Source organism: Microtus ochrogaster, chromosome 8, assembly GCF_000317375.1.
Source record: "Microtus ochrogaster isolate Prairie Vole_2 chromosome 8, MicOch1.0, whole genome shotgun sequence".
NCBI classification, from domain to species: Eukaryota; Metazoa; Chordata; class Mammalia; order Rodentia; family Cricetidae; genus Microtus; species Microtus ochrogaster.
Genome location: NC_022015.1, coordinates 25,451,549 through 25,465,441, shown reverse-complemented (window position 1 = coordinate 25,465,441; position 13,893 = coordinate 25,451,549). Strand labels below are relative to the sequence as shown.

Below are 13,893 nucleotides of genomic sequence, written 5' to 3'. Positions count from 1 at the left end.
CATGCACACCCTACCATGAGCATGCCTACACTCACAGACAGACAGACACACACACACACACCACATACACACCTGTGACCTCCTCATGCACACCTGGCATGGGCATGCCTACACTCACAGATACACAGACATAGGCAAATAGGAAGACAGAGAGACACACATACACTTACTTAAAAGTGTTTCCTTCTTTTTTTTTTTTCTATTTTTACAATAAATTATAATGACTATTTCCTTAGTCCAGAGTTTCAAAGAACTGGAGAATGATAAACAGAATTTGGCCAGCAGAGGGAGACACAGAGGTGCTGTGCTGTGCTGTGCTGTCTGAGTGACAGGAGGCTTACCCTACTCAGCCCAGGACTCTGCAGGACTCAGGGACACGCTGAGACCTGGCAGGCACCCCTGGACTCCCAGTGTAGAGGAGGCATAAACAGACCCACAGGGAAACTGTAAGCGCAAACATGGCGAGCTGCATGAATGAGGGACAGAGGCATCCCTCAGAATAGACGATTAGAGCTGTGTCCTGAGTGAAGGGAAGGAGTGTGGAGACCAGGGAGCATCTGGGATCACCAGAGCACCTGATGGGGTCCACAGTGGCCCACCTCCACACCCACAGTTAGGCCATCCTCCGCGGGCAAGGGCTCTCAGAGGCTCCCAGAGACTCCCAGCCTTGTTCCAATGGGTAGCCAGAGAAAAACTCCAGGAGAGGATTATCAGGGTCCTTCCACAGGAAAGGGTGAGTAGAAAGGGGTTGGGCAGAGGACAGAGCCGGGACAGACCTAACTCAGAACAGAAGACACTCAACAAGAAGCAAACAGAAACTTCCAAAACAAAACTTTAACAGGGGCAGCTGTCTGCCGTGGAGGATTCTGGGGATTTCCAGGCTGCCCCGGGGCCAGCCAGAGGACACAGGAGACTGGATGGACAGGAACAAGCCCCTGTCATTTGGAAATCTCACCCCTGAGGAGTCCTTGGAACACAGCTCTGCTGGCCTCGGATCTACAGGTTTATTCTAAAGTAACTTCAGGGTGTTTCAAGTCACATGACCTTCTGAGCCAGAGAAAAGGGATTTTCAGAAATCCCAAATAAAACCCTTTTTTTAAAAATTTTTTTGAGACAGAATTTTTCTATGTAGCCCTGGCTATCTTGAAATTCGCACTGTAGACCAGGCTGACCTCAGACTCAGAGATCTGCCTGCCTCTGCCTCCTCCAGATTGCTGATATTAAAGGTGTGTGCCACCACTGCCCAGCTAAAATAAAAACTTTTAATCCCACCCTCCTCCTTGCCTCTCAACAGAGGCTTGCTTTTGAGACAGGGTCCCTCTACATACCCAGGCTGGCCTGGCACTCTTTGTAGACCAGGTTGGCCTCCAACTCACAGAGGTCCTTCTGCCTCCACCCCCAAGTGCTGGAGTTACAGGTGTGCCCAACTACCTCATATATGGTGCTGGAGAATGGAACCCAGTGGTTCCTGCATGCTAGGAAAACATTCTACCAACTAAGCTACATCCCCAGTCACCGCCTCCCAATTTTCTTTCTTACTTTTTGTTTTTGATTTTGGTTTTCAAGACAGGGTTTCTCTGTGTAACAGCTCTAGCTGTCTTGGAACTCACTCTGAAGCCCAGGTGAGCTTGGAATGCACAGAGATTCACCTGCCTATGCCTCCCAAGTGCTGGGATTAAAGGCCTGGGCCACCACTGCTGCCTGGTTTACTTTCTTTTTTAAACTGAATCTGAGCTGATGTTTAGAGAGCTCACAATCTTTCTTTATTTCTTATTCATTCAGGAAAACAAAACTCCACCTGGCTGTAAACACCATTCCCTTTAAGATGAGCAGCAAATCGGCATCGGATTTACACCCCTTCACTAGTGGCTGGATATAGTTTTCCTTTTTTTATGGCACAGTGTGGCCTGCTGTGGGCCTGGGAAGGCCCTGGGACCTCCAGCCACTGAGGGCCACTGTAGCACTGGGAGATCGGGGCACAGGGAGCAGTCAGATCTGATTTTATGCTTCGTTCTCCTGCCGTTTCCCATTCCTCGGTGCAGCCTCCCTGCAAAATGACCACTTGACCTCTCCCAGAAGAGCCATTAACCTCCATAGTCTGTAGAGTAAACAGCTTAATTTTCTGATGGCGGCATGACAGGAGAAATTACAAAGGCAATTCCCTCTCTCAGTCCACACAGATGCCAAATGTAAATCACTCCATTCCAAGAAGGGGGACATCCTGCCTCCCTGTGCCCTCAGGGAGGCCACCCCAGCCTTCACTGTCGTGACAGGAGCTCTTCCTGGGCCCTGGGGCTGCCTAGAGAAGCCACCACCCTCCAGAACCTTTCTCTGGGTTTGAAACATGCCACCCTTTGCCCAAGTCAAAATCTAGGGAGCTGGAGGTCCCGCTCATAACAAATCAACCCTTCCCTACTGCTGTGTCTGCTGAAGTTCTCACCCAGCCAAGAGCAAGCAATTCCTGTTTCCATCTTTTTCACTAGTGTACTTATTTAAGCCATTACTCGCAATCTGGAATAACCTTTAGCAATGATAAAAATCCATCAAAAAATGTTTAGACATAAATGACCCAGAATACTGCTTTTTCATTATGCGCATTTTCCAGTGCAGGTTTGCCAACTAAAACATCCAAGGGCAGGGCCCACGTCAGTGAGCTAAGCAGGCCAAGTGTGCCTAGAGCAACGGGCATGAGGGCCCAGCAGGAAGTCCTGTTGCCTAACAGGCTAAAGCAGGAACCCCAAAGCATCATGCAACCTCAAGAGTGTGAGATTCCGAACTTTTAGTGCTGTTTCTGTTGACCAGGCTACACATGTCCAGCCTTCTGGAAGTGAGCTGGGCAGCATGTATCATGATGCTCAAAATGCAGCCACAACTGGTAGCTCAGACATGTAATCACAGCACTTGAGAGGCTAAGGCAGGAGGATTACTGAGAGTATAGGTCATCCTGGGTAGAGTGAGAGACCCTCGTATCAAAATAAATAATAAATAAATAAATAAATGGAAAGAAAAAAAACTTAAAAATCTTCCTTTAGTGATCTCTGAGTTCATCTGATATGACAAAGACACTCTATCATAGCTTACTGTCCCAGACAATAAGAAACAACCTCACTGTCCAACAGTAGGGAGCATTGAACACAACCCCAGGACACTCACAAGATGAATTAACTGTATCACAGAGATAGCTGGTCACTGTGTACTTGTCATTCACACGCTGTTGTTTGGTGAGTGTAGGAAACAGGCACCAGGGGCCTGAGGAGAAGGCTCTGTGTTTGAACCCTTTGCTGTACAAGTGTGAGGAGCGGAGTCAGATCCCCAGCTCACATAAACGTCTGATGGACATGGTGGCCCGCCTCTAATTCCAGCCTGGGAAGGGAGAGACACGCACAAATTGGACCATTGTTGTGATCTATGTTTGACTGAATAAGGTAGAAGAAGATGGAGGATGCTATTCCTGACAATACACTTGGACCTCCACATGCATACCCATACACGTGTGTACCCATACACATGCAAAAGTATATACACACATACACACACAGAAATAGATAAAGAAAAAGAACCCCACACGTGTTAAAACAAGGCCAAGCCTACACTGGTTCCTTTTCTTGTTGCTGTGACCAAATATATAACAAGGAAGGAAGGAAATGGGGTTCACAGTCTGAGGGGTACAGAACACCACAGTGGGGAAGGCATAGGGGCAAAAGCGTGAAGCAGCTGGGTCACACTGCATCCACGGTTTGGAAGCAGAGAGGGGCAAACGCTGGGCAGACTCAGCATCCTCCTTTCTCCTTCTCCTTTACTCCAGGACTCCAGGACGTGGGATGCTATCCACACTTAAGGGTGAGTCTGCTTTTTTATGCATAATTTATTTTTATTTTATGTTCATTTGTGTTTTGCCTGTGTGAGGCTGTCAGATCCCCTGGAACTGGAGTTCCAGACAAGTGCGAGCTGCCATGTAGGTGCTGGGATTTGAACCTGAGTCCTCTGGAAGAGCAGCCAGTGCCCAGGTCTCTTAACCACTGAGTCATCTCTCCAGCCCTAAGGGCGAGTCTTCACTCTTCAGTTAAACCTCTCTACAAACACCCTCACAGATACTTCCAGAAGTGTGTGTGTCTTAGGTAACTCTCAATCCAGTCATGTTTGCAGCATCGGATGAATGCATGCGTATGCAAGTGTTCATCTGAGGACATACACCCACATGGTGATGTTTGTGCTGTACAGTCTACTGCAAATACCTTTTATCTTCTTCTTGGTCTCTGTGATTTCTAGGTTTTCTTCAATGAGCATGTGCTATCTCGGTGGTAAGGAAAGATGCTAGCAGGGCTGGGGATATAGCTCAGTGGTCCAGCCTTGCCTGGCATGTACAAGGCCTTGAGTTCAATACCCAGTACCTAATGTGAGGGAAAAAGTGCTTTGTTGGTCGTCATGGCAATGCCTGTAATTCCAGAGATCGAGAGGTAGAGAGAGGCAAGGGAATCAGAAGCTGAAGATCAATTTCAACTATATAGAATATAAGCAGCTTCAGGACAACCTGGGAATATAAAAAAACAAAAAAACAAAACAAAACAGGGCTGGAAAGATGGCTCAGCAGTTCAGGGCATTTGTTCTCATAGAGGACTTGGGTTTGGTTTCTAGCACCAATATGGCAGCTCATAACTAGCAATAACTCTACTTCCAAGGAATCCGACACCCTTTTCTGACCTCCAGGGGTAGTAGGTATGCACGTGGCAGATATACACACATGTAGGCAAAACACACACACACACACATACACACACACACACACACACACACACACACACACACACACACACACAAAATTAAAACAAAGTAAATAGGGGAGAAAGGAAAGCAGGAGAGAGGAAGATGTTAAGAAAACAGCCCCCCTTCTTTTTAAAGAAAAAGTGGGTGCTAGGGTTTGCATCCTGACTGTCCTCCAGAGACCCATGAGTTGAACGTAAGGAGGTGGGTACTAGGGCTGAAGAGATGGTTCAGCAGTTAGGAGCACTGGCTGTTCTTCCACAGGACCTGGGTTCAATCCCCAGCACCCACATGGTTGCTAACAGCAGTCTATAAATCCAGTTTTCTGATTTTCTCTTCTGGCCTCCACAGGTACCATACACATATGGGTATAGACATGTATGTAGACAAAACAACCATACACATAAAACAACAATAATAATTATTCTTTTTTAAAAAGGGGGTGGGGTCTAGTAAAAGGAGGTTAGACCTTTAAGGGGGAAGCTTGGAGGGAACACTGCAAGTCTTGATCTTTCTTTCTTTGCTTCTCAGTTTCTAGGGAGATAAGCTGGACACTTTTCCCATGATGTCCGCCCTTACCATAGGCCCAAAGCAAACCTCTGAAACTATGAGCCTGACACCCAGCCTTCCTTGAACCTGTTTACCTCTGGCATCTGTTGGGGCGGTGGAAACCGACTAGCCTGGTGTTGATGATAAAAGCCCAACTGAAGCAGGGGGACCAAATCCTAACTCTAGAGACCGCACCCAGCACCCGGGACCCAGACTAAAGCATCCTCCCAGACCCCAAGTCCATCTATTAATACACGAAGCATCCCTAGGGACCATTCCTAAACATCTTGTGCTATGTCCTGCGCTAACAGACCTCTTCCTCCTTTACTGTAAACTTAGGACAGACAACACCTGGCTTTTGAGATCTCCTCAGGGCCTCCACCTGCACTGATGGCCCCACCCCTCTCCTGGCCCAAGATTCACACAGAAACTTGGTCAAGCATCTCTGGAAAGATTATTAAAAAGGAAGGAAGGAGGGAACGAAGAGAAAAGGCAAGGGAGGGAGAGAAGGCGTCTTGTGCTCATTCCCTCCCCATCCCAACCCCGTCTGCATCTGTCTCTACTTGATCCCACAGCAGAAAACCATAGGCATGGGGCAGAGCTGCCCAGCACCAGCCCCCTGCCACCGACTCACCCCTTTCCCAGTGATATGAGCACAGGGTTTTCCAGCTCCATTAGCACTTGGAAGGCTCTGTTCATGTTTTTATAGGAAAAGCTTTCACCGGCATCCGCAATCACGACACAGTTTGGGTTGGACACGTCAATGTCATCAAATTCTGAGCGGACCCCTGGAATGACAAGAGAGACAGACAGCCCTTAAGCCCAGAATGCGGTCTGCTCCCGGCAGGGACACCTTCTCTCTGCCAGGTCTGCCTGTCGGAATATATATTTCAGAACAGCCTGAAGCTGGGAAACAGCTAGACAGAACTATACTGTGGTATGCTCCTTACATGGCAAGAGCAAGAACATGGTGGTACATGTGATGAGCCTCTAGGCTGGTGAGAGAAGCTTTACACAAAAGTCTACTTTCTGTGAAAGCAAGGGCTGTCTCAGCAGGCCTGGCTTGCTTGAATTCTGCACGCTCCAGAGAAAGGCCGGTCGTTTAGACAGGCCCCTCTAACAGTGCTAGGGAGAAGCCCTGGCCCTGACAAAATCCTGTCTGATGGGGGTTTCACACCCGAGGATCTGGGTTGCACTGGGTCGGTTTGATCTTGAGAGAAGTATGTGGGTGGAGGCGGAGCCCCTAAGGTTAGTCGCATGGGGACTGTGTGCTTAGAAGACCAGCCCTTTGCAGAAAAGCACAGGCAACAAAGCTCCATCTGTTGCCAAGATGCCATGTCAGACATCACTGCGGAGACAACCAAGCACATCCAATGCAGGGGCAACTGGGATTTTATGCCTGGTCTCTCCCACCCTTCACACCATGCAGCTCCTCCCTTGTTAAGCGGAGCTGTGATCTTCCACTGTGCCCAGCTTTAATGGTGAATGTAATGTCTGAGTCTGTCCAGGGAATAACTGCGGCCTAGGGTAGCCTTTGGGGTCCCTGGGTCAATATATATTGTATAATTCTATTGATATGTAATCCTAAACAGGTATATTTATCTATGATAGAAAATAAAAAAACAATGACTGTCACCCGGATGGTGGTGGCACACGCCTTTAATCCCAGCACTTGGGAGGCAGAGGCAGACGGATCTCTGTGAACTAGAGGCCAACCTGTTTTATGGAGTGAGTTCCAGGACAGCCAAGGCTACACAGAGAAACCCTGTTTCAAAACACCAATAATAATAATAACAACAACAACAACACACCAATAATAATAATAATAATAATAATAATAATAATAATAATAATAATAATAATAATAATAATAATAATAATAATAATAATAATAATAATGGAGGTCTCTAGAGGTGTGAGATTCTGGGGTGCAAAATTTAAGTTCAGTCAAAGTGTAACAGAGGTTTGGTTTCTTCAGCACATGTAAATCTTACATCAACAGAAAATACCTGACCAGGTACTGAGCCCTAGTCAATCACAGGCTGGAACGCAAAAGGGAACTGCACCAACATCCACTGTGGAATGATTTAAAACTATCAGCTAGATAGATGGAAGCATGGGTGGATAAATAACTAAGAAAACATTATAGAAAATCATTCTCAACATCCATGGCCTGTAAAACTAGTCTAAGTAAAAACTGTGTGTGTGGATGTAAGTGCGCACGTGTGTGTGTGTGTGTGTGTGTGTGTGTGTGTGTGAGCGAGCGTGCGTGTGTGCGTTTGTGGAGGTTAGGATAAAATTGTGCCTCCTCAATGACTCTCCACATTGTTGTTGAGACCCTGAAGCTTGCTAATTGCTAGACTGGATGGCTGGTGAGCCTCAGGGATCCTCATATCCTCCGTGCTTGGATTATAGGGGAACACTGCTCTGCTTTTCACAGGGCTGTCGGGGATCAAACTCAAGTCCTAGTGCTTGGGCAGCAGGTACTTAATGACAGGGTCATCATCAGAGCCCTACCATAAGAATTTTGGAAGTCTGCTGTATGTCTGAAGATTTTCATAATACAGTGGGTGTATTATGAAATAATATATTGGGTGGAAAACATCAATAATAAAACCTAGAAAAAGCCCAAGTCTGAGGATTAGGTACACAGTTGGAAAGAAGACACAGCAGCAGAGGAAGGACAGCTGGATTACTTGGTTAGCGCCACCACCTTTGAGCCAACGCTTTATTCAGCCCCAGCCCAGCTTCTTCATTGCCTCTTCCATGCCTAGCAACCTTCTCCCAGAGGACCAGGAGACGGGGTCTCTAAAGACACTGGCAGGGTTCCTAACTACGGGGAAAGGAGAGTAGACAGATGGTTTTTAAAGGCTGGGCACGATTCCCTTCATTGGTGCCAGGGCAATGGATTCCATCTTCCTGCTTTCCAAGGTGTGAGTACTCTCCACCTCAGGGGAGCGTCCTGCCTTTGCCCAGAGGTTTGTCCAGATGAAAACAGTGTGGAGGCGGGGAAGAAGGAAGAAGGGAGGAGGGAAGGAATGGCAAAAGAGCATTTCAAAGTACTTGAACCCTGTTTTTAAATGTCGCCAGAGAATACTGTTCCTTTTGTTTGCTCCCCAAAAAGGTCCCCACTGAGGGCTCAAGGTTCTCTGGTCTTGCCGACCAAAACCATCTGGATTCAACCCTTGCTCTGACAGCCATTTGTAGACTGCACCGAAGAGCAGTCTGGCTACCATTAAGGCAGACAGGCTACATACAGGTGGCAGATATTCCAAAGCTAGGGACTGCAATCTTGATTTTCACATTCTCATGTTCATCTTCTCTACTCCTTTCCGCCCTCCTTTCTTCTCTCTCAATAATCTTACCTCTTGGGTTAAATCCCTCACTTTGCCTACATCAAGGAACATGACCTCAGGTTTTACTCTCAGGATCACGCAAGCTGGCCTTGAGGCTGGGGGTTGGTCGGGGACAGCTGGGGTCTGGTCTTACCTCTCCCCTATCCCCCAGCAGGAAGCCTCATGAGTTCTGTCCTCCTGAAGACTCATAAGGGTCATGGAAGAAGTCAGCCTTGACCTGCATGTGTGGTTTGGCCCAAATGGGGGTAGAAGCCCTCTCCCCAGCCTCTGTCACAAAAGTTAAGTCCTAGGTAGGCCTACCGTCATGGACGAGCAGGTGTGGCCGTAGGCCTCGCTCCTTCAGGATCTGGCAGGTGGCCGGGGCAGGGGCAGTCACCTCTCCTTCTGAGATGTTGAACCCCAGTCGCTGAAGCAGCCCCACCAGCTCTCTCCGGGACTTCTGGGACTCATTGGTACAGAATCTCACCTTCAATGGGGACCGCTTCAGTCTGGGGCACAAAAACACAAATGAGAGTGTGCTTGGCACTGAGGAGTGTGGCCTCCCGAGAAGAGGCCCAGACAGGGACTTCTGCAAGAGCAACTGGTTTTCAGGATAGGATGTCACAGCTGGAAGAGACCACTTTTTGGAAAAGAGAATGCTGGCAGACCCCACCCCCAAACTCCTATGTAACGTCACATGATCTGAGCCAGCTGAGCTTCCCACCCAGCCTCTGCTCGGGACACTTCACCCCACCCCCACCTGGGACATGTCACCTACTCCAGACCCACTCATCAATGCTCCATTGCCATCCACCGGGCCCAGCTGCAAGCAGTCTCCGAATGCCCACAGGTGTTTCTCCACCTCATTCCGCAGCACCTGCATCTCCCCTTGGGACCTGTCCTCCTCATGTCCGTGAGTTACTAACTCGGGATCCACACTTCTCCAACAGCGTAAGACAGAGGTACCAAGCTGAGGCTTGTCTTCTCATTAAAGTCAATAAACAGGGCCTGTCAGAAACAGGCATCAGGAATATGACAGTTCTGGGATGCAGAAATGGGAACCCCACCTTGCATAAACCCAGAATTGAGGTTCCGTACAACTGAGATGCATTGAAAGCCAAGAGCACTGTGACTCCTCCTTCAGAGCATCCTGGTGACACGTGGGTGAGTTCTTTGGATACAAAGCCAAAAAGAAGATGTCCTAAGGGGCCCCCAATGAGATGACACTCAACCCAATGCCCTTGGTACTGGGCTCGGACCTGTAGGTGACTGCAGGAAGGGCCTTCCCGGCCACAGATCTGGGGCAGCATGGAGGCTGGCTGGCAGTGGCAAGGCAATTTATGCCTGGTAGAAGAGGGACCATGAAGGATACAAATGGGGTAAAGGGACAATGGCTGTTTGCATAGGCAGGTGGGAGAGGCTTCATGGAGAGGCAACCCAGAGCTGAGACCTTGAGGAGAAAACACTAGCCTAAAACACCTTTACTAGGACTTCCCTTAGGCTGTCTGAGCCTGTGGCCCCTTGGCACCCATAGAAGCAGGTGGGTTTCAGGGACCGTCAGCTCTGGGACTACCGGGGGCCACTTAAGAAGAAATCTGTAGATCTACAGCCATCAGTGCACAGACCGCATCTTCCACAGCCTAGGTGGTTCATCCCTTTCTTCTTATTTGTCTTCCCTAATCAGAGGTTTATGAATGACCAATTGCACCCAGTGGTTAATTGCCCTTCATAAAGATGGCGTTTTTATTTTTAAATTAGGCAGTTAATATATTGTAACTAATAGCATCACCTTGTATGTTATGGATGCGTCTTCACTGATTGATGCCCAGAATGTGTGATTCACACCCAAGTTAATGGAGCAGTTGAGTGAAGAAGTGCAGGGGTCTCGAGGGACTAATTACTGCTAATGAATGATGATGTGACCTTCTCAGAACAGTGAGCAATCGGTGTGACAGCGAGATGGCAGGAGCCTCACAGCTGTCACTCCAAACACAACTTCTGATGAGGGTGGGAGGGAGAAGCTCATTGTCTTCTCTGAGATACCAACAGGAATTGGTTGGAAATCAGGGCTCTCTATTTGCGACTTTATCTGTGCAGGGACAATGTGACTGGAACTGTGTATGCAGAGCCCCGCCCACCCAGGTCCTGTCCCTTTGTGACACTGACCGTGCCCCCTTACAATGCATTACCACAGGCCCTCTGACCACCAGAGGCCAGCCCCAGGAAGTTTCTTTCTTTAAAATCATTGGAAATAATTATAGTAGTCACTATTATTATTAAAATAGTAAAGTATGGGCTGGAGAGATGGCTCAGTGGCTAAGAATACTTTCTGCTGTTGCAGAGAACCCAAGTTTGGTTCCCAGCACCCATGTGGCAGCTCATAACCGTATGTAACTTCAGTTCTAGGGGATCGGACGGCCTCTTCTGGCTTCTGTGGGCACATGCACACACGGTGCAGACACGCACACACATAAAATTAAGAAATTAATTTAAAAAGTTTAACGCTGATAAAGTGCCAATACAGCTTTCATGGAGTCTTGGCCCTGGAGAAGCACTGTCTTTGTGCTAAGTGTCCACGGCCTGAAGTTATCCTCACACCCCCAGGGCAGGTCCTCCTCATAGGCGCCCTGCTTAAGTACCAGCTAACTGAGTAAACTTACCCCCCACCCAGGAGACAAGAAGGGAAACCCAGAAGAGGCCTGAGCCAGGTCATCTGGTTTGCAAGCACAAAGCCTATGGGGCCCTCAGTTATCTACTGAAGGTGTGTGCAGGCCCTTGCACAGAGGGGAAAAATTCCCCAGGACATTCAAAGGTAACACTATGCCCCAGGCAGGGCCCAGCGGTCCCAGATCCGCTCTGAGGCATCTTACTCTAGGGAGGGGTGAGACATGTGTGGGCCTGACCTGTGTGTGTACCTGGGATAAAATTGGGATGGGCAAGAAGCCACATACCAATGTTGAAGGCCTGGATGGAAGACTGAACTGTGCATCACCCAGTTCCTACACTGAAGCCTTAATCCCCAGGGAGACAAGGCCTATGAGCAGCAAATTATGATTAAGTGGAATTGTAAGACGGGGGTGCTCCTATGATAGGACCGGTGTCCTCAGAGACCCTCACAGGCTGGGTATGGTGACACAGGCTTGTAACTCCAGTACTGAAGGCAAAAGCAGGAGAATTACTGCAAGTTTGAGACCATGGTCCACAGGGCAAATTTCAGGCTTGCCTGACATACCAAAGACCCTATTCCCAAAATAAACAAAAAGAACCCCAGGAGGCTTAGTGCATGCCGGCTCCCTTCTCTCCCTCGCTCTCCCATCTCCCTCAGTGCATACACAGCAAAGAGATCACGTGAACACACAGCAAAATCGCTGCCACCAGAACCCAACCATACTGGCCCCTTGATCACAGACATCCAGGGCTTCTGGCACTGGGAGTAGGAAATTCACGCAGTAGAAACTGTAGCTTGGTGGTGTTTGTTATGACGACCCAGGCAGAGGGAGCTGAGGGATCCCACTGACAGCTCTCTGTGCGTGCTGGTGCCATGTGCTATACACAGATCTGGCCTTGGGAGGCCTGGAACACAGATTCCAGACCAGAGGAAAGTCCAAGAAGGCACAGCTTCCAGAAAGCTGCAGAAGGAGCCTGATGAAGGGCAGTGGCTGCAGGTCCACCCCAACACCCAGAAGCCTTGGAGGGGAGTGTCCTTGGCTGGCCTGAACACCCCACTGAAATTGTGGCCAGGGTCTTAGCCACTCCCCCCCACCCCCTGCAAGGAGCCCTACTTCCTGTGACCCGGCTGCATCTCTGAACTGACCTTAACCTCATCCCAGGAGGCCAGGACGCTCCTCTGAGTGACAACATCGCCCTGTGCAATTACCGTGCATCAGATGAGCCGGTCCCTTACAAATCACCTCGGACTTTACACATCTGCTGGCTGTCGGGCATCTGCCAGGAGCGCTCACCCGCAAATAATGAACGCCCTCTCCTTACTGCTCTGCGGCAGGTAAAGTGTTAGGACAATTATTGGACATCCTGAGTGACCTTGGGATAGCGCAGAGCCTGCCCTCTCCAGCTTGCCAAGGGTCGAGAGGCTGGAGAGTCATGAGCACCTCTCAGAGGGACCAGAAAGGGAGACTGGGCAGGGGTAGGAGCTTGCCAGGGAAAGAACAGCCTGGGTCACTCCCAATGGGTCCCCTCTTTTCCCTCAAGCCCTTGTTGCCTTTATCTGCCCGGAGGTCCTCTCGCTGTCCATGCCTTTGCCTTCATCATCCCTTGGAGCTGAATCCTACCCTCCCTCAAGGCCAGGTCCACATGGTCCTCCCTCCAAAAGCTTGATCCTACCCTGTTCACACAGAGGCCAGCCTCCTCTAGCTGTGCTTTGTGCGCTACCAAGGCCTCCTCCTCCTGCTGCTCTGCCAACTCTGGGCTCCTAGAGACGAGATGTGTGATTTCAGGCCATCGCGTCCTGTGCTTCAACAGGTGTCACAGCAACAGACAGGGCAGAGGAGCCCTGGGGACAGACAGGTCCAGTGTCTAGCCTTGGGCAACTGGGAGGAAATAAGGGATTGTGGGAAAGTCAGAGTCCCCAAAACCAAAAGATGTCATGGAGACAAGAAACTCCTTAACAGGGCCATCAAAGGGATTAAAGTATATGTTTGCAGGTGAAATGTCCATGAAGTGACCTCAAACTTGGGAAATGGCAGCTCAAAGGCTCACTGGAGTCCAAGATGGACAGGAGGTGACCAGCACATTAATGCAGAGCGGTGCTTTGGAAGCCTGCTAGCTTCCTGCCCGAAACGAATGTGAGACAGTCTCCAAATCAGGCACTGCTGATGCTTTCCTGGGAGTGACCTAAGTGACCCAACTTCCAAACTGAATCCAAGGCCCACCTGGTACCAGAGAAGCTCACGTGGCAGAGATTGGGAAGGCCTTCCCCTCGTCTGTCTTCCACCGCTATAACCAGCAGTCCTACCGGGACCTTGCCTAGGGTGGGGAGGTGGGCCGGCCATACTGTTGAAGAGGGAAGCAGGCCAGGGAGTACAAGGGCTGGTTTCCTAGAGGGATGGATGAGCCAATCACTTTTGTGTTGGTGTGACAAAAGTCTGGGTAAAGCAACTTGAGAGAGGAAGGGTTTACTCTGGCTCACAGCTCAAGGGTACAGTCCACCACGGTGGGGAAGGCGTGGCGGGGTACAGTCCACCATGGTGGGGAAGGTGTGGCAGGGTACAGTCCACCACGGTGGGGAAGG

At 49.4% G+C, this 13,893-nt stretch overlaps 1 protein-coding gene across 1 annotated transcript in view; it reads right to left on the bottom strand.

Annotated features, from left to right (window-relative positions):
* The window catches only part of Lhpp (phospholysine phosphohistidine inorganic pyrophosphate phosphatase), an 87,075-nt gene that overhangs the window by 62,498 nt on the left and 10,684 nt on the right, over nt 1-13,893 (bottom strand). Inside the window, exons 2-3 of the mRNA XM_005351397.1 lie at nt 8,967-9,154; nt 5,945-6,098 (exon numbers count right to left, since the gene is read on the bottom strand). Coding sequence (XP_005351454.1) covers nt 5,945-6,098; nt 8,967-9,154 — 342 coding nt within the window. The remainder of the gene's footprint in view (nt 1-5,944; nt 6,099-8,966; nt 9,155-13,893) is intronic.